Below are 19145 nucleotides of genomic sequence, written 5' to 3'. Positions count from 1 at the left end.
GTCAGTTCAGACACTGCCAGCCTGAGTCAGGTCATTCCCCTCATCAGGCTTTTGCAGAAGAAGCTGGAGGCATTGAAGAAGGAGCTAACACGGAGCGATTCCGCTAGGCATGTGGGACTTGTGGATGCAGCCCTTAATTCGCTTAACAAGGATTCACGGGTGGTCAATCTGTTGAAATCAGAGCACTACATTTTGGCCACCGTGCTCGATCCTAGATTTAAAGCCTACCTTGGATCTCTCTTTCCGGCAGACACAGGTCTGCTGGGGTTGAAAGACCTGCTGGTGACAAAATTGTCAAGTCAAGCGGAACGCGACCTGTCAACATCTCCTCCTTCACATTCTCCCGCAACTGGGGGTGCGAGGAAAAGGCTCAGAATTCCGAGCCCACCCGCTGGCGGTGATGCAGGGCAGTCTGGAGCGACTGCTGATGCTGACATCTGGTCCGGACTGAAGGACCTGACAACGATTACGGACATGTCGTCTACTGTCACTGCATATGATTCTCTCAACATTGATAGAATGGTGGAGGATTATATGAGTGACCGCATCCAAGTAGGCACGTCACACAGTCCGTACTTATACTGGCAGGAAAAAGAGGCAATTTGGAGGCCCTTGCACAAACTGGCTTTATTCTACCTAAGTTGCCCTCCCACAAGTGTGTACTCCGAAAGAGTGTTTAGTGCCGCCGCTCACCTTGTCAGCAATCGGCGTACGAGGTTACATCCAGAAAATGTGGAGAAGATGATGTTCATTAAAATGAATTATAATCAATTCCTCCGCGGAGACATTGACCAGCAGCAATTGCCTCCACAAAGTACACAGGGAGCTGAGATGGTGGATTCCAGTGGGGACGAATTGATAATCTGTGAGGAGGGGGATGTACACGGTGATATATCGGAGGGTGAAGATGAGGTGGACATCTTGCCTCTGTAGAGCCAGTTTGTGCAAGGAGAGATTAATTGCTTCTTTTTTGGGGGGGGTCCAAACCAACCCGTCATATCAGTCACAGTCGTGTGGCAGACCCTGTCACTGAAATGATGGGTTGGTTAAAGTGTGCATGTCCTGTTTTGTTTATACAACATAAGGGTGGGTGGGAGGGCCCAAGGATAATTCCATCTTGCACCTCTTTTTTCTTTTCTTTTTCTTTGCATCATGTGCTGATTGGGGAGGGTTTTTTGGAAGGGACATCCTGCGTGACACTGCAGTGCCACTCCTAGATGGGCCCGGTGTTTGTGGCGGCCACTAGGGTCGCTAATCTTACTCACACAGCTACCTCATTGCGCCTCTTTTTTTCTTTGCGTCATGTGCTGTTTGGGGAGGGTTTTTTGGAAGGGACATCCTGCGTGACACTGCAGTGCCACTCCTAGATGTGCCCGGTGTTTGTGTCGGCCACTAGGGTCGCTAATCTTACTCACACAGTCAGCTACCTCATTGCGCCTCTTTTTTTCTTTGCGTCATGTGCTGTTTGGGGAGGGTTTTTTGGAAGGGCCATCCTGCGTGACACTGCAGTGCCACTCCTAGATGGGCCCGGTGTTTGTGTCGGCCACTAGGGTCGCTAATCTTACTCACACAGCTACCTCATTGCGCCTCTTTTTTTCTTTGCGTCATGTGCTGTTTGGGGAGGGTTTTTTGGAAGGGACATCCTGCGTGACACTGCAGTGCCACTCCTAGATGGGCCCGGTGTTTGTGTCGGCCACTAGGGTCGCTTATCTTTCTCACACAGCTACCTCATTGCGCCTCTTTTTTTCTTTGCGTCATGTGCTGTTTGGGGAGGGTTTTTTGGAAGGGACATCCTGCGTGACACTGCAGTGCCACTCCTAGATGGGCCCGGTGTTTGTGTCGGCCACTAGGGTCGCTTATCTTTCTCACACAGTCAGCTACCTCATTGCGCCTCTTTTTTTCTTTGCGTCATGTGCTGTTTGGGGAGGGTTTTTTGGAAGGGACATCCTGCGTGACACTGCAGTGCCACTCCTAGATGGGCCCGGTGTTTGTGTCGGCCACTAGGGTCGCTTATCTTTCTCACACAGTCAGCTACCTCATTGCGCCTCTTTTTTTCTTTGCGTCATGTGCTGTTTGGGGAGGGTTTTTTGGAAGGGACATCCTGCGTGACACTGCAGTGCCACTCCTAGATGGGCCCGGTGTTTGTGTCGGCCACTAGGGTCGCTTATCTTTCTCACACAGTCAGCTACCTCATTGCGCCTCTTTTTTTCTTTGCGTCATGTGCTGTTTGGGGAGGGTTTTTTGGAAGGGACATCCTGCGTGACACTGCAGTGCCACTCCTAGATGGGCCCGGTGTTTGTGTCGGCCACTAGGGTCGCTAATCTTACTCACACAGCTACCTCATTGCGCCTCTTTTTTTCTTTGCGTCATGTGCTGTTTGGGGAGGGTTTTTTGGAAGGGACATCCTGCGTGACACTGCAGTGCCACTCCTAGATGGGCCCGGTGTTTGTGTCGGCCACTAGGGTCGCTTATCTTACTCACACAGCGACCTCGGTGCAAATTTTAGGACTAAAAATAATATTGTGAGGTGTGATGTGTTCAGAATAGGCTGAAAATGAGTGTAAATTATGTTTTTTTGAGGTTAATAATACTTTGGGATCAAAATTACCCCCAAATTCTATGATTTAAGCTGTTTTTTAGGGTTTTTTGAAAAAAACACCCGAATCCAAAACACACCCGAATCCGACAAAAAAAATTCGGTGAGGTTTTGCCAAAACGCGGTCGAACCCAAAACACGGCCGCGGAACCGAACCCAAAACCAAAACACAAAACCCGAAAAATTTCCGGCGCTCATCTCTAGTGGACAATCCAAACGGCAGCGTCTGAAACTGATAATGACAGTTTTGCACCACGAACCTGAGGTACCCTTGATGTGAAGGGCAAATTGGGACATGCAGGTAAGCATCCTTGATGTCCAGGGACACCATAAAGTCCCCTTCTTCCAGATTCGCTATCACTGCTCTGAGTGACTCCATCTTGAACTTGAATTTTTGTATGTACAGGTTCAAAGATTTCAGATTTAGAATAGGTCTTACCGAGCCGTCCGGCTTCGGTACCACAAATAGTGTGGAATAATACCCCTTTCCCTGTTGTAGGAGGGGTACCTTGACTATCACCTGCTGAGAATACAGCTTGTGAATGGCTTCCAATACCGTCGCCCTGTCTGAGGGAGACGTTGGCAGAGCAGACTTTAGGAACCGGCGAGGGGGAGACTTCTCGAATTCTAACCTGTAACCCTGAGATACTATCTGCAGGATCCAGGGGTCCACCTGTGAGTGAGCCCACTGTGCACTGAAATTCTTGAGTCGACCCCCCACCGCCCCTGAGTCCGCTTGTAAAGCCCCAACGTCATGCTGAGGGCTTTGCAGAAGCCGGGGGGGGGGGGGCTTCTGCTCCTGGGAAGAAGCTGCTTGGTGCACTCTCTTACCCTTTCCTTTGCCTCGGGGCAAATATGACTGTCCTTTCGCCCGCTTGTTCCTATAGGAACGAAAGGACTGCGGCTGAAAAGACGGTGTCTTTTTCTGTTGGGAGGGGACCTGAGGTAAAAAGGTGGATTTCCCGGCTGTTGCCGTGGCCACCAAATCTGATAGACCGACCCCAAATAATTCCTCCCCCTTATACGGCAATACTTCCATATGCCGTTTGGAATCCGCATCACCTGACCATTGTCGCGTCCATAAACTTCTTCTGGCAGATATGGACATCGCACTTACTCTCGATGCCAGAGTGCAAATATCCCTCTGAGCATCTCGCATATAAAGAAAAGCATCCTTTAATTGCTCTAAAGTCAATAAAATACTGTCCCTATCTAGGGTATCAATATTTTCAGTCAGGGAATCCGACCAAACCACCCCAGCACTGCACATCCATGCAGAGGCGATGGCTGGTCGCAGTATAACACCAGTATGAGTGTATATACTTTTCAGGGTAGTTTCCAGCCTCCTATCCGCTGGATCCTTGAGGGCGGCCGTTTCAGGAGACGGTAACGCCACTTGTTTAGATAAGCGTGTGAGCGCCTTATCCACCCTAGGGGGTGTTTCCCAGCGCGCCCTAACCTCTGGCGGGAAAGGATATAATGCCAATAACTTCTTTGAAATTAGCAGTTTTCTATCGGGGTTAACCCACGCTCCATCACACACTTCATTCAATTCGTCTGATTCAGGAAAAACTACAGGTAGTTTTTTCAGACCCCACATAATACCCCTTTTTGTGGTACATGCAGTATCAGAGATATGCAAAGCCTCCTTCATTGCCGTGATCATATAACGTGTGGCCCTACTGGAAAATACGTTTGTTTCTTCACCGTCGACACTAGATTCGGTGTCCGTGTCTGGGTCTGTGTCGACCGACTGAGGTAAAGGGCGTTTTACAGCCCCTGACGGTGTCTGAGACGCCTGTAGTACAGGTACTAACTGGTTTGCCGGCCGTCTCATGTCGTCAACTGATTTTTGTAATGTGCTGACATTATCACGTAATTCCATAAACAAAGCCATCCATTCCGGTGTCGACTCCCTAGGGGGTGACATCACCATTACCGGCAATTGCTCCGCCTCCACACCAACATCGTCCTCATACATGTCGACACACACGTACCGACACACAGCAGACACATAGGGAATGCTCTTATCGAAGACAGGACCCCACTAGCCCTTTGGGGAGACAGAGGGAGAGTTTGCCAGCACACACCCAAGCGCTATAAATATATAGGAACAACCCTATAGAAGTGTTGTCTCCCTTATAGCAGCTTAATATATATCAAAAAACGCCAAAAAAGTGCCCCCCCCTCTCTGTTTTACCCTGTTTCTGTAGTGCAGTGCAGGGGAGAGTCCTGGGAGCCTTCCTCGCAGCGGAGCTGAGCAGGAAAATGGCGCTGTGTGCTGAGGAGATAGGCCCCGCCCCCTATTTCGGCGGGCTCTTCTCCGGAGTTTATGAGACCTGGCAGGGGTTAAATACATCCATATAGCCCCAGGGGCTATATGTGATGTATTTTTTAGCCAGAACAAGGTATTCTCATTGCTGCCCAGGGCGCCCCCTGCAGCGCCCTGCACCCTCCGTGACCGTTGGTGTGAAGTGTGTGACAACAATGGCGCACAGCTGCAGTGCTGTGCGCTACCTCATGAAGACTGAAAAGTCTTCTGCCGCCGGTTTCTGGACCTCTTCACTTTTGGCATCTGCAAGGGGGTCGGCGGCGCGGCTCCGGGACCGGACTCCATGGCTGGGCCTGTGTTCGATCCCTCTGGAGCTAATGGTGTCCAGTAGCCTAAGAAGCCAATCCATCCTGCACGCAGGTGAGTTCACTTCTTCTCCCCTAAGTCCCTCGATGCAGTGAGCCTGTTGCCAGCAGGACTCACTGTAAAATAAAAAACCTAAAAACTTTTTCTAAGCAGCTCTTTAGGAGAGCCACCTAGATTGCACCCTGCTCGGACGGGCACAAAAACCTAACTGAGGCTTGGAGGAGGGTCATAGGGGGAGGAGCCAGTGCACACCACCTGATCCTAAAGCTTTATTTTTGTGCCCTGTCTCCTGCGGAGCCGCTAATCCCCATGGTCCTGACGGAGTCCCCAGCATCCACTAGGACGTCAGAGAAATATAATTTTGAATAATTTTATGCACACCTTACCCCGAAAAAATTAAGTCATGAGCATTTTGCATAATGTATTCCAAATGCATGCAATTGTTTCACAATTATCATTATATAAATACTACGAAGAAAGTCATATCAGTGAACCTTACAGTATCTGTGTTAAGTCTCATGCTGCTTTGCAGAAATGCCTTCTGTGGATTGGTGGGGCACATGGGCAGAGTCAGTGATATCACAGTAATACTTGTAAACAGAGCTGCACAGAGATGTTAGTTAACACTAAACAATGTATTTCACACACTTGCAGGTGCGAGTGCAGAGAACCGAGAGTCTCTAAACATTGTACTATCATAAATGGACCAGAAGCGGATTCCTGGACCAGCCCGAGACAGCATACTTCCCTGTGTTTTTAGGTCCCATCTCTGTCCACTTTGTAGGGCAGGGTGTCTGTCTCATCAATAAGTCCTGCCCCCAAGGTGACAAAATGCAGTGATTTGCAGATCTGCTAGGAAGGGATGGGCTCAGGGCCGGATTAACAATGGGGCGGATGGAGCTGCAGCTCCAGGCCCCCATTGAAAATAGGCCCACAGCCCGCCGCAGTGAAGAGGCTCATAACCGCCGACATAACAATGAGTCACACTGATTCATTGTATGCCGGCGACAGACATTGCCGCTGCGGCTCCCAGTTTGTAAATTCCGGCCAGAGCGGGAGGAGGGGCAGCGCAGCTCTCCTCTCGAGCGTCTCCTCCCCGCAAGTTATTGAAGCGTCTGGAGTCTGGACGGAGTGGAGGAGGAGCCGCTCTCCTCTCTACTCTCAGCTCCTCCCCCCCAGACTTCAGTGCTGCTGAATGATGAGGACGGGCGCAGACGGGGCGGAGGGGCACCGCAAAGTAACGGCCGCATCACCTCCGCATCCACACCGCGCTGGCCAGCACCCCCCTGGCCGCCTCCCGCTTTGCACAGCCGTCTCCTGCTGCACGGTCCCTACACCACTCCGGCCATCACCCGCACAGACTATAATGTGAGTGCCCATGTTACATTTGACAGTGTCCTGATCCCTGGGGGACTCTTCCAGCTGCATTTATAGTTTACAACTAAATTCTAGAATGTGATGCAAAATGGGACCTTTATGAGGGCGGGATGTACTAAAGGGAAAATGCGGTAAAACCCGCGTTTTCGGGGGTTTTACCGCATTTTCATATGTACTAAGACTGCATCGTCGGGTTTACGCCGGGGGTATCGCCATCTTTTGATGGCGATACCCTATAGAAGCCTATAGGCTTCTTACCGCCGCTGACCTGCGCCGCTCGCGACGACCTATCTCCCCCCGGCCCCCCTCTTCCTTCTCCTTGTCTCCTTCCGGCTGCAGGGGGGAGAAGGAGGATCACCGGGACTCCCTGCACTTCACCTCCCGGGGACGGGAGGTGACAGAAGCCTGCTCAAACCCTCACTTGCGGTCCATCACTGATCGCAGGACACCCCTGGCATCGCTTTGAGATACTAATCGCATATGTTAGTACATATGCGATTAGCATCATTGCGATGACCAGCGATGACCCACGATCAGTGATAGTACATCCCGCCCTGACTGCAACTTTGATGTACCACTGCAAAACCTATATCAGTGTCCCTTAGAGTTCCATATTTCCCTGTTTCATACACTCTTGAGGAGCACACGTCCTATCATTTTTCTGTTCTAAGCCAGAGTAGCAAGTCACTACTATTCACACAATATGGCAAGAGATGAAGATACGCACATCTGTAGAGCATATCTTGCCTGAATTTGCTCTGTGCATGCTCCAGTAATGGGTGCTCCTAAGTACCGTCAATGCAGATACATGCACAATTTGATTTCATCTATACAGTACTTAAGAGCGGCAGGGCCATCTGGACACACTGAGGGTCCGGGTAATAATGGGAACATGGCTACATCTGGGAGACATGTCCATGCTATTAGAATAAAGAATAGGGACCTTCAATTTGTGCAGACATGAAGCAGCGATGCGTGTCTTGGAGGGGAGTAAATCTACAAAGCTTGCCATGCCCCCATCATTCCCAGGGAAAAAGTACTGGCCCCCTCCCCCTGTCAGCACCCAATACTGTGGCAATGATTTATTACTGGACATTTTAATGGGGTGTGGTATGGCTGACCGATAGTCTCCTGACCGCCGGTCAGCATACCGATGCCGGGATCCCAGCAGCATACCGACGCTGGGATCCCGGTGGGGAGGGGCGAGTGCAGCAAGCCCCTTGCAGGATCGGTGGCAACCTCTGGTCACCACAGGTTCTATTCCCACTCTATGGGTGTCGTGGACACCCACGAGTGGAAACAGTCCCTGTTGGTCGGCATGCCGACCGTCAGAATAGTGAGGGGGCGGGATGTTGGGGGAGGATTATGTGACCGCCGGTCTCCGGACCTCCGGTCACCTGAATACCACCCGTTTTAATGTAGGCACAGTGCAGCGATGTTCCAAATGCAGGCTATGCAGAGCTGGGCAAAGCATTTGCACCTGTTATAGAGCAGGTGCAAGTCCACCGGGATGCTAAGGAGGAAGGGGGGGTTTGTAATGGGCCCAAGCCATATGTGTAGGGGAGGAGGAGAATGCCCCCTCCTTGGCATGCAATGTATGTCACTGCACATAGTTGTTTTTCTTTTCGAACTCCCATCACTTTGCCGGCCATTGCTTTCTACAATCCTGCAAGTCCACACTGGTGCCGATGATTACTAGTAAACCAGGCAGTAGAGACGTTAAGCATGCTATTGGAATATGGGCGCATATATATGCATTTTTTCTGGGTGCACTCCTTTGGAGCAGAGAACGTCTGCTGTACTGTGTGGTGTAGTATGACTGACGGTCACTACTGTGTGTTGTAGTGTGACTGAGGGACACTACTGTGTGGTGTGGTGTAGTGTGACTGACTGTCACTACTGTGTGGTGTAGTGTGACTGACTCACTACTGTGTGGTGTAGTGTGACTGATTGTCACTACTGTGTGGTGTAGTGTGACTGACTGTCACTACTGTGTGGTGTAGTGTGACTGACTGTCACTACTGTGTGGTGTAGTGTGACTGACTTACTACTGTGTGGTGTAGTGTGACTGACGGACACTACTGTGTGGTGTAGTGTGACTGACGGACACTACTGTGCGGTGTAATGTGACTGACGGACACTACTGTGAGGTGTAATGTGACTGATGGACACTACTGTGTGGTGTAATGTGACTGACGGACACTACTGTGAGGTGTACTGTGACTGACGGACACTGCTGTGAGGTGTACTGTGACTGACGGACACTACTGTGCGGTGTACTGTGACTGACGGACACTACTGTGGTGTAAAGTGACTGACGGACACTACTGTGTGGTGTAATGTGACTGACGGACACTACTGTGTGGTGTAATGTGACTGACGGACACTACTGTGTGGTGTAATGTGACTGACGGACACTACTGTGGTGTAAAGTGACTGACGGACACTACTGTGCGGTGTACTGTGACTGACGGACACTACTGTGGTGTAAAGTGACTGACGGACACTACTGTGTGGTGTAATGTGACTGACGGACACTACTGTGTGGTGTAATGTGACTGACGGACACTACTGTGAGGTGTACTGTGACTGACGGACACTGCTGTGAGGTGTAATATGACTGACGGGCACTGCTGTGTGGTGTAAAGTGACTGACGGACCCTACTGTGCGCTGTAACGTGTCTGATGGAACTTACTGTGTGCGGTAGTGTGACTGACGGACACTACTGTGTGGTGTAATGTGACTGACGGGCACTGCTGTGTGGTGTAATGTGACTGACGGACACTACTGTGCGGTGTAATGTGACTGACGGACACTACTGTGCGGTGTAATGTGAATCGGTACTATTATGTGGCCACGCCCCTATATTTTTGACATGCCCCCTCAGTACGCACTGTCCCTGTTTTCAATGGGGAGAGGAGGGGGGGTGCCAAAGCAAGCATTTGCCCTGGACACCACAACGTCTAGAACCAGCCCTGACTTCAACATATACAGACTATGAGGGGAGGTTGGCACACTGACGCATATACAGACTAGGAGGGGAGGGTGGCATACTAATACACATACAGACTATGAGGAAAGGGGGGGCACACTGATGCATATACAGACTAGGAGGGGAGGGGGGCACACTGATGCATATACAGACTAGGAGGGGAGGGGGGCACACTGATGCATATACAGACTAGGAGGGGAGGGTGGCACACTTAATACACATACAGACTAGGAGGGGAGGGTGGCACACTAATACACATACAGACTAGGAGGGGAGGGTGGCACACTAATACACATACAGACTAGGAGGGGAGGGTGGCACACTTAATACACATACAGACTAAGAGGGGAGGGGGGCACACTAATACACATACAGACTCGGAAGGGAGGGTGGCACACTTAATACACATACAGACTAGGAGGGGAGGGTGGCACACTAATACACATACAGACTAGGAGGGGAGGGTGGCACACTAATACACATACAGACTAGGAAGGGAGGGTGGCACACTTAATACACATACAGACTAGGAGGGGAGGGTGGCACACTAATATATATACAGACTAGGAAGGGAGGGTGGCACACTTAATACACATACAGACTAGGAGGGGAGGGGGGCACACTGATACACATACAGACTAGGAGGGGAGGGGGGCACACTGATACACATAGACTAGGAGGGGAGGGGGGCACACTGATACACATACAGACTAGGAAGGGAGGGGGGCACACTTAATACACATACAGACTAGGAGGGGAGGGGGCCACACTGACGCATATAGAGACTAGGAGGGGAGGGGGGCACACTGATACACATACAGACTAGGAGGGGAGGGTGGCACACTAATACACATACAGACTAGGAGGGGAGGGTGGCACACTAATACACATACTGACTAGGAGGGGAGGGTGGCACACTAATACACATACTGACTAGGAGGGGAGGGTGGCACACTAATACACATACAGACTAGGAGGGGAGGGGGGCACACTGATGCATATACAGACTAGGAGGGGAGGGTGGCACACTTAATACACATACAGACTAGGAGGGGAGGGTGGCACACTAATACACATACAGACTAGGAGGGGAGGGGGGCACACTGATGCATATACAGACTAGGAGGGGAGGGTGGCACACTTAATACACATACAGACTAGGAGGGGAGGGGGGCACACTGATGCATATACAGACTAGGAGGGGAGGGTGGCACACTTAATACACATACAGACTAGGAGGGGAGGGGGGCACACTGATACACATACAGACTAGGAGGGGAGGGGGGCACACTGATACACATAGACTAGGAGGGGAGGGGGGCACACTGATACACATACAGACTAGGAAGGGAGGGGGGCACACTTAATACACATACAGACTATGAGGGGAGGGGGCCACACTGACGCATATAGAGACTAGGAGGGGAGGGGGGCACACTAATACACATACTGACTAGGAGGGGAGGGTGGCACACTAATACACATACTGACTAGGAGGGGAGGGTGGCACACTTAATACACATACAGACTAGGAGGGGAGGGTGGCACACTTAATACACATACAGACTAGGAGGGGAGGGTGGCACACTAATACACATACAGACTAGGAGGGGAATGGGGGCACACTAATACACATACAGACTAGGAGGGGAGGGTGGCACACTAATACACATACAGACTAGGAGGGGAGGGTGGCACACTAATACACATACAGACTAGGAGGGGAGGGTGGCACACTAATACACATACTGACTAGGAGGGGAGGGTGGCACACTAATACACATACAGACTAGGAGGGGAGGGGGGCACACTGACGCATATACAGACTAGGAAGGGAGGGTGGCACACTTAATACACATACAGACTAGGAGGGGAGGGTGGCACACTAATACACATACAGACTAGGAAGGGAGGGTGACACACTAATACACATACAGACTAGGAAGGGAGGGTGGCACACTAATACACATACAGACTAGGAGGGGAGGGTGACACACTAATACACATACAGACTAGGAAGGGAGGGTGGCACACTTAATACACATACAGACTAGGAGGGGAGGGTGGCACACTAATATATATACAGACTAGGAAGGGAGGGTGGCACACTTGATACACATACAGACTAGGAGGGGAGGGGGCCACACTGATACACATACAGACTAGGAGGGGAGGGGGGCACACTGATACACATAGACTAGGAGGGGAGGGGGGCACACTGATACACATACAGACTAGGAAGGGAGGGGGGCACACTGACGCATATAGAGACTAGGAGGGGAGGGGGGCACACTGATACACATACAGACTAGGAAGGGAGGGTGGCACACTAATACACATACAGACTAGGAGGGGAGGGGGGCACACTGACGCATATACAGACTAGGAAGGGAGGGTGGCACACTTAATACACATACAGACTAGGAGGGAGGGTGGCACACTAATACACATACTGACTAGGAGGGGAGGGTGACACACTAATACACATACAGACTAGGAAGGGAGGGTGGCACACTTAATACACATACAGACTAGGAAGGGAGGGTGGCACACTTAATACACATACAGACTAGGAGGGAGGGTGGCACACTAATATATATACAGACTAGGAAGGGAGGGTGGCACACTTAATACACATACAGACTAGGAGGGGAGGGGGGCACACTGATACACATACAGACTAGGAGGGGAGGGGGGCACACTGATACACATAGACTAGGAGGGGAGGGGGGCACACTGATACACATACAGACTAGGAAGGGAGGGGGGCACACTTAATACACATACAGACTAGGAGGGGAGGGGGCCACACTGACGCATATAGAGACTAGGAGGGGAGGGGGGCACACTGATACACATACAGACTAGGAAGGGAGGGTGGCACACTAATACACATACAGACTAGGAGGGGAGGGGGGCACACTGACGCATATACAGACTAGGAAGGGAGGGTGGCACACTTAATACACATACAGACTAGGAGGGAGGGTGGCACACTAATACACATACAGACTAGGAAGGGAGGGTGGCACACTAATACACATACAGACTAGGAGGGGAGGGTGACACACTAATACATATACAGACTAGGAAGGGAGGGTGGCACACTTAATACACATACAGACTAGGAGGGGAGGGTGGCACACTAATACATATACAGACTAGGAAGGGAGGGTGGCACACTTAATACACATACAGACTAGGAGGGGAGGGTGGCACACTTAATACACATACAGACTAGGAGGGGAGGGGGGCACACTGATACACATACAGACTAGGAGGGGAGGGGGGCACACTGATACACATAGACTAGGAGGGGAGGGGGGCACACTGATACACATACAGACTAGGAGGGGAGGGTGGCACACTAATACATATACAGACTAGGAAGGGAGGGTGGCACACTTAATACACATACAGACTAGGAGGGGAGGGTGGCACACTAATACATATACAGACTAGGAGGGGAGGGTGGCACACTTAATACACATACAGACTAGGAGGGGAGGGGGGCACACTGACGCATATACAGACTAGGAAGGGAGGGTGGCACACTTAATACACATACAGACTAGGAGGGGAGGGTGGCACACTAATACACATACAGACTAGGAAGGGAGGGTGACACACTAATACACATACAGACTAGGAAGGGAGGGTGGCACACTAATACACATACAGACTAGGAGGGGAGGGTGACACACTAATACACATACAGACTAGGAAGGGAGGGTGGCACACTTAATACACATACAGACTAGGAGGGGAGGGTGGCACACTAATATATATACAGACTAGGAAGGGAGGGTGGCACACTTGATACACATACAGACTAGGAGGGGAGGGGGCCACACTGATACACATACAGACTAGGAGGGGAGGGGGGCACACTGATACACATAGACTAGGAGGGGAGGGGGGCACACTGATACACATACAGACTAGGAAGGGAGGGGGGCACACTGACGCATATAGAGACTAGGAGGGGAGGGGGGCACACTGATACACATACAGACTAGGAAGGGAGGGTGGCACACTAATACACATACAGACTAGGAGGGGAGGGGGGCACACTGACGCATATACAGACTAGGAAGGGAGGGTGGCACACTTAATACACATACAGACTAGGAGGGAGGGTGGCACACTAATACACATACTGACTAGGAGGGGAGGGTGACACACTAATACACATACAGACTAGGAAGGGAGGGTGGCACACTTAATACACATACAGACTAGGAAGGGAGGGTGGCACACTTAATACACATACAGACTAGGAGGGAGGGTGGCACACTAATATATATACAGACTAGGAAGGGAGGGTGGCACACTTAATACACATACAGACTAGGAGGGGAGGGGGGCACACTGATACACATACAGACTAGGAGGGGAGGGGGGCACACTGATACACAGACTAGGAGGGGAGGGGGGCACACTGATACACATACAGACTAGGAAGGGAGGGGGGCACACTTAATACACATACAGACTAGGAGGGGAGGGGGCCACACTGACGCATATAGAGACTAGGAGGGGAGGGGGGCACACTGATACACATACAGACTAGGAAGGGAGGGTGGCACACTAATACACATACAGACTAGGAGGGGAGGGGGGCACACTGACGCATATACAGACTAGGAAGGGAGGGTGGCACACTTAATACACATACAGACTAGGAGGGAGGGTGGCACACTAATACACATACAGACTAGGAAGGGAGGGTGGCACACTAATACACATACAGACTAGGAGGGGAGGGTGACACACTAATACATATACAGACTAGGAAGGGAGGGTGGCACACTTAATACACATACAGACTAGGAGGGGAGGGTGGCACACTAATACATATACAGACTAGGAAGGGAGGGTGGCACACTTAATACACATACAGACTAGGAGGGGAGGGTGGCACACTTAATACACATACAGACTAGGAGGGGAGGGGGGCACACTGATACACATACAGACTAGGAGGGGAGGGGGGCACACTGATACACATAGACTAGGAGGGGAGGGGGGCACACTGATACACATACAGACTAGGAGGGGAGGGTGGCACACTAATACATATACAGACTAGGAAGGGAGGGTGGCACACTTAATACACATACAGACTAGGAGGGGAGGGTGGCACACTAATACATATACAGACTAGGAAGGGAGGGTGGCACACTTAATACACATACAGACTAGGAGGGGAGGGGGGCACACTGATACACATAGACTAGGAGGGGAGGGGGGCACACTGATACACATACAGACTAGGAAGGGAGGGGGGCACACTGATACACATACAGACTAGGAAGGGAGGGGGGCACACTTAATACACATACAGACTAGGAGGGGAGGGGGCACACTGACGCATATAGAGACTAGGAGGGGAGTGGGGCACACTGACGCATATAGAGACTATAGGGGGCATACTAATGCATATACAGACTAGGAGGGTGCACACTGATGCATATACTTTTAAGGACACACTCCACTTTTTTGGTACGCGCAACAGTAATCCCATCTCATTTCCCATACCCCCACTTTAAATTCCCACTTCGATGACCACTGTATGTATGTGTGTATGGGTCTGTTGTTCTGCATCTCTATTAAATGGTTGAAGGTAGGCATTAGCTATAACCTCCATGGAGATACCTGCACCCATGGCAGAGACCATACCCCCTATTTAGCCCACCCCCACCACAGCGCTTGTCACACCTCTGCACACAATAGGCCTTTCATACATTTCAGCTCCAGGCCCAAGTGGACTTTAATCTGGCACTGGATGGGCTAACTTACGTGATTTCATTTAGCCCTGTCCCCTCCGTGCGGAGCCAAGAATAGTGGCATAGGGGGTCATTCCGACCTGATTGCACGCTGCATTTTCATAGCACAGCGATCAGGTCACTACTGCGCATGCGTATGCACCGCAATGCGCAGGCGCATCGTATGGGTACACAGCGGATCGTTGCTGGGCGATGGATTTAATGAAGAATCCATTTGCACAGCTGATCGCAAGGAGATTGACAGGAAGAGGGCGTTTGTGGGTGTCAATTGACTGTTTTCTGGGAGTGTTTGGAAAAAACGCAGGCGTGTCCAAGCATTTGCAGGGCGGGTGTCTGACGTCAATTCCGGGACCGGACAGGCTGAAGTGATCACAAGGACTGAGTAAGTTCAGACCTACTCAGAAACTGCACAAAATGTTTTTGCAAAGCTCGGCTGCACAGGCGTTCGCACACTTGCAAAGCGAAAATACACTCCCCTGTGGGCGGCAACTATGCGTCCGCACGGCTGCAAAAAACAGCTAGCGAGCGATCAACTCGGAATGACCCCCATAATCTCCTCATCCTGCCAGCTTCACTAGGAAGTGAACGGGATGTGGGAGATCTAGCCAATCTTCCAGGGGGTGCGTGAGGACTACCAAAGAAATTGGGAGTCTTCCGCAACATCAGGAAAGAAGGGGAGGATGTAATTTTACCTCCATGATTCATTGCTAAAAAAAAAAAATGTATGATTTAGTGAACCTTTCAAAGGGAAGGCAAATTATATTAATAAATCTGTCAATTTGCAAAAATGTTTTTGTTTTGATAAAAAATGATCAATGCCAAATTTTTTTTCACCATTATTCAAACAGCTCACAACAGACATTAATCCAGGCCCCATTAACACTAACCCATATACAATAGTATATAATTATCCATATAATTATCTCGGGTGGTCTGTCTCATCCCTGACATGCTCTGGGGTCTATTCATGAAGCAGTGAAAAGAGTGGAGAAGTGAGCCTGTGGAGAAGTTGCACATGGCAACCAATCAGCTGCTCCGTACAATTGTATAGTATGCAAATTATTAATGTTACTTTAATGCTGATTGGTTGCCATGGGCAACTTCTCAACTGGCTCACTTCTCCACACTTTTCACTGCTTCATGAATAGACCAATGAGAGTGCATTTCACCGTAGTGATGGAGACAGGACAAATCAGTAGTGGAAAGGCTGGCAACAGATGTAAGTGGGAGGGGATGGTGAGGGGGCAAGGCGGAGGCAGGAAGAAACCCGGACTATCATAAGATGATTCTAAAACTACTGATCATACATATAAACTGAATTGACATCATCTTAAAATGTGCAAAGTATAACGTCACAATGTTCAACATATTCAGGTGTACAAAGTAAAAGTGAATGAGTTAGTGAGTGGTGAATACAACACCAGCTAGAATAACCAAACCACCAGGGACATCCTAACGTATAGGCACACTGGGCAGCTACCCAGAGCCCCATGATTAAAGAGGCCTTCATGCAGGCGCCAGCTGGGCCAAGGGGTGGATCTGCTGAGATGCAGGCAGAGAATGCTGTCCAGCCTTTCTGATTGGGAATTACACACAATCAGAGCAGACAGGCAGCATTCTCTACCTGCCTTCTGCCTACAGCCAGACAGTGAATAGCTGTCAGCATGCTAATTGGTAGATGGCTGGAGCTGTATACCAATCAGAGTGCTGCTAGCCATTCACTGTACGGAAGCATGTGGAGAGAAGACGCAGGACCACAAGAGGATGTAAACGGATAGGTAGGGGCCCCAGTGGATTGCTTTACACAGGGCCTACAATGCTGCAAACCACAGGCAGCATCTGCTGTGTCTTAATGTGAGAAAAGTACCAATGTTCTTGCAAGAAAATCGTAAATGAGTCACTTCTATCTTTTTAGTAGTTCTATTCATGTATAGTATCACTGTGTCTTTTACAGTTTACATTACATCAATGTTCATGGCAGTTGGTGTTCATCTAATGGAGGCACAGCTCTTAAAATTGATTTTTGTAGAAAATGAGGAATTCTGTTTCTTATATTATGAAATGATCATTCAGTCCTCCCTGCTCAGCCCTGGTTTTGTCTTGAAATGAAGTTCCGCTTTAAGTATAATGACTATCTCATTGTAATAGCACCAGCACCCGCAATTTGTGGGCTATTATATTTGGTACTTGGGGCGAGATGTACTAAATGGAAAATGCAGTAAACCCCGTTTACTGCATTTTCCTAATGTACTATTCCCCGGCTGCAGGGGTCAGCGCTGCAGTGGGGTTCGCCAGCTTTTGCTGGCGATATCCCATAGAAGCCAATGGGCTTCTCTCCGCAGCGCTGTGTGAGGGATCCATTCGGATCCCTCCCACCACTGACTCGCGCCCGCCCACCTCACCCTGCACATGAGCAGACTGACTCCCGGGGCTGAATCCCGGAAGCCAGGCTCCCGCTGCACATCGCGGAGCACAGCTCTTACCGTAAGTACGTATGCGATCAGCATCGTGGCGCTAGGCGGCGATGTACATTAGTACACCCCCCCATTACGTTTATGCTGATTCTCTTAGTTAAGTTGTAAGCAGAAATGGGGACACTGAGAGAAAGGGAGAGAGTGGGTACTAATTGCCCTAGCCTGGTCTTACAGGAGGGACCCACAAGGGCCCTGGTCTGCGTCTTCTTCCACTACCCATCTTACCTGTCATCCTTCTGTATCTCCCCTGTACAGTACATGTTACTGTATGCCGATCTGCAGTAGGGCATGAGTGAAGCAATCACACTGATAACGTTCCCCCTTTCCTTCCCTTCCCTTCCCTTCCCTTCAATGGCCAGCACCAAGAAAGTACCTTTATTAGCATTTTTCCTCCTGAGGTGGCAAGGCTCCCTGCATCATGGACACAGCCAAGCTCTCTAGGGCCTATCTTGTAGACAGCAGCACCAATATACAAAGGGGCAGAATAGCGTATCAGCGCACATAACTCTTCCTCTTCCTTGACCTTTGACCCTTCATACATCTACCACTAAGAGAGCTGTGTACTCTTTGGTTTCGGACATGATGACATGCACATACAAGCATACCTCCCAACTTTTGTGCGTTGAGATTCGGGACCATCGCGTATGTGCGCATTGCATCTATTCAGTGATCACTTGCTGGTTTGTACAGCAGAGCAGCGGGTGACCAAAGGATCCCCCAACTGCCCCCCTCGCCCGCCCCCGAGACACTGCTGCCCGTGGCTGGGACAGCAGGACAGTGTCCGAATAGCGGGACTGTTCCACTGGAATCGGGACAGTTGGGAGGTATGTACTAGTATGTACTAGTACTAGAGGTATGTACTAGTATGTACTAGTAACATGCCACCTAACATACTACTAACATAAGAACAGCTTACTGTATTAGCATAATACTTGCTCTTTTACCTTTTCATTTTTCTGTCGAGAATATTGCAGTGTTTCCTCCAACCAGGCAAACTGATCAGCTGGGTCAGTTATGTTGACTGTCACTTTATTAGGACCGTAGTACAGGTTGGTGTTTAAACTGATGATCCTCAGAGAATGTGAAGATTTGTTTGATTTGTAGATTTGAGAATAGTATCCTCCTGTACATATTAAAAAAAGGAGAAGACTTTCTAATATGGAAAACTGTGATAATGTTATTTTTATGTATCATTTGATAGAAACTATGAAATCTCCATTAATATGCATCAGTAATGACGAGTGCTCAAAAACTCAGTTTGTTAAATCTATTTACAGC

At 50.0% G+C, this 19145-nt stretch overlaps 1 protein-coding gene across 3 annotated transcripts in view; it reads right to left on the bottom strand.

Annotated features, from left to right (window-relative positions):
• The window catches only part of SMPDL3A (sphingomyelin phosphodiesterase acid like 3A), an 89004-nt gene that overhangs the window by 35039 nt on the left and 34820 nt on the right, over positions 1-19145 (bottom strand). For all 3 annotated transcript variants that reach the window (XM_063917258.1, XM_063917257.1, XM_063917259.1), the window contains one exon: positions 18812-18990. In XM_063917258.1, coding sequence (XP_063773328.1) covers positions 18812-18990 — 179 coding nt within the window. The remainder of the gene's footprint in view (positions 1-18811; positions 18991-19145) is intronic.

The sequence above is a fragment of the Pseudophryne corroboree genome, chromosome 4 (assembly GCF_028390025.1).
Source record: "Pseudophryne corroboree isolate aPseCor3 chromosome 4, aPseCor3.hap2, whole genome shotgun sequence".
Taxonomy (NCBI): Eukaryota; Metazoa; Chordata; class Amphibia; order Anura; family Myobatrachidae; genus Pseudophryne; species Pseudophryne corroboree.
The sequence above is the reverse complement of the archived record's forward strand: the minus strand, read 5'-3'. Positions and strand labels throughout refer to the sequence as shown.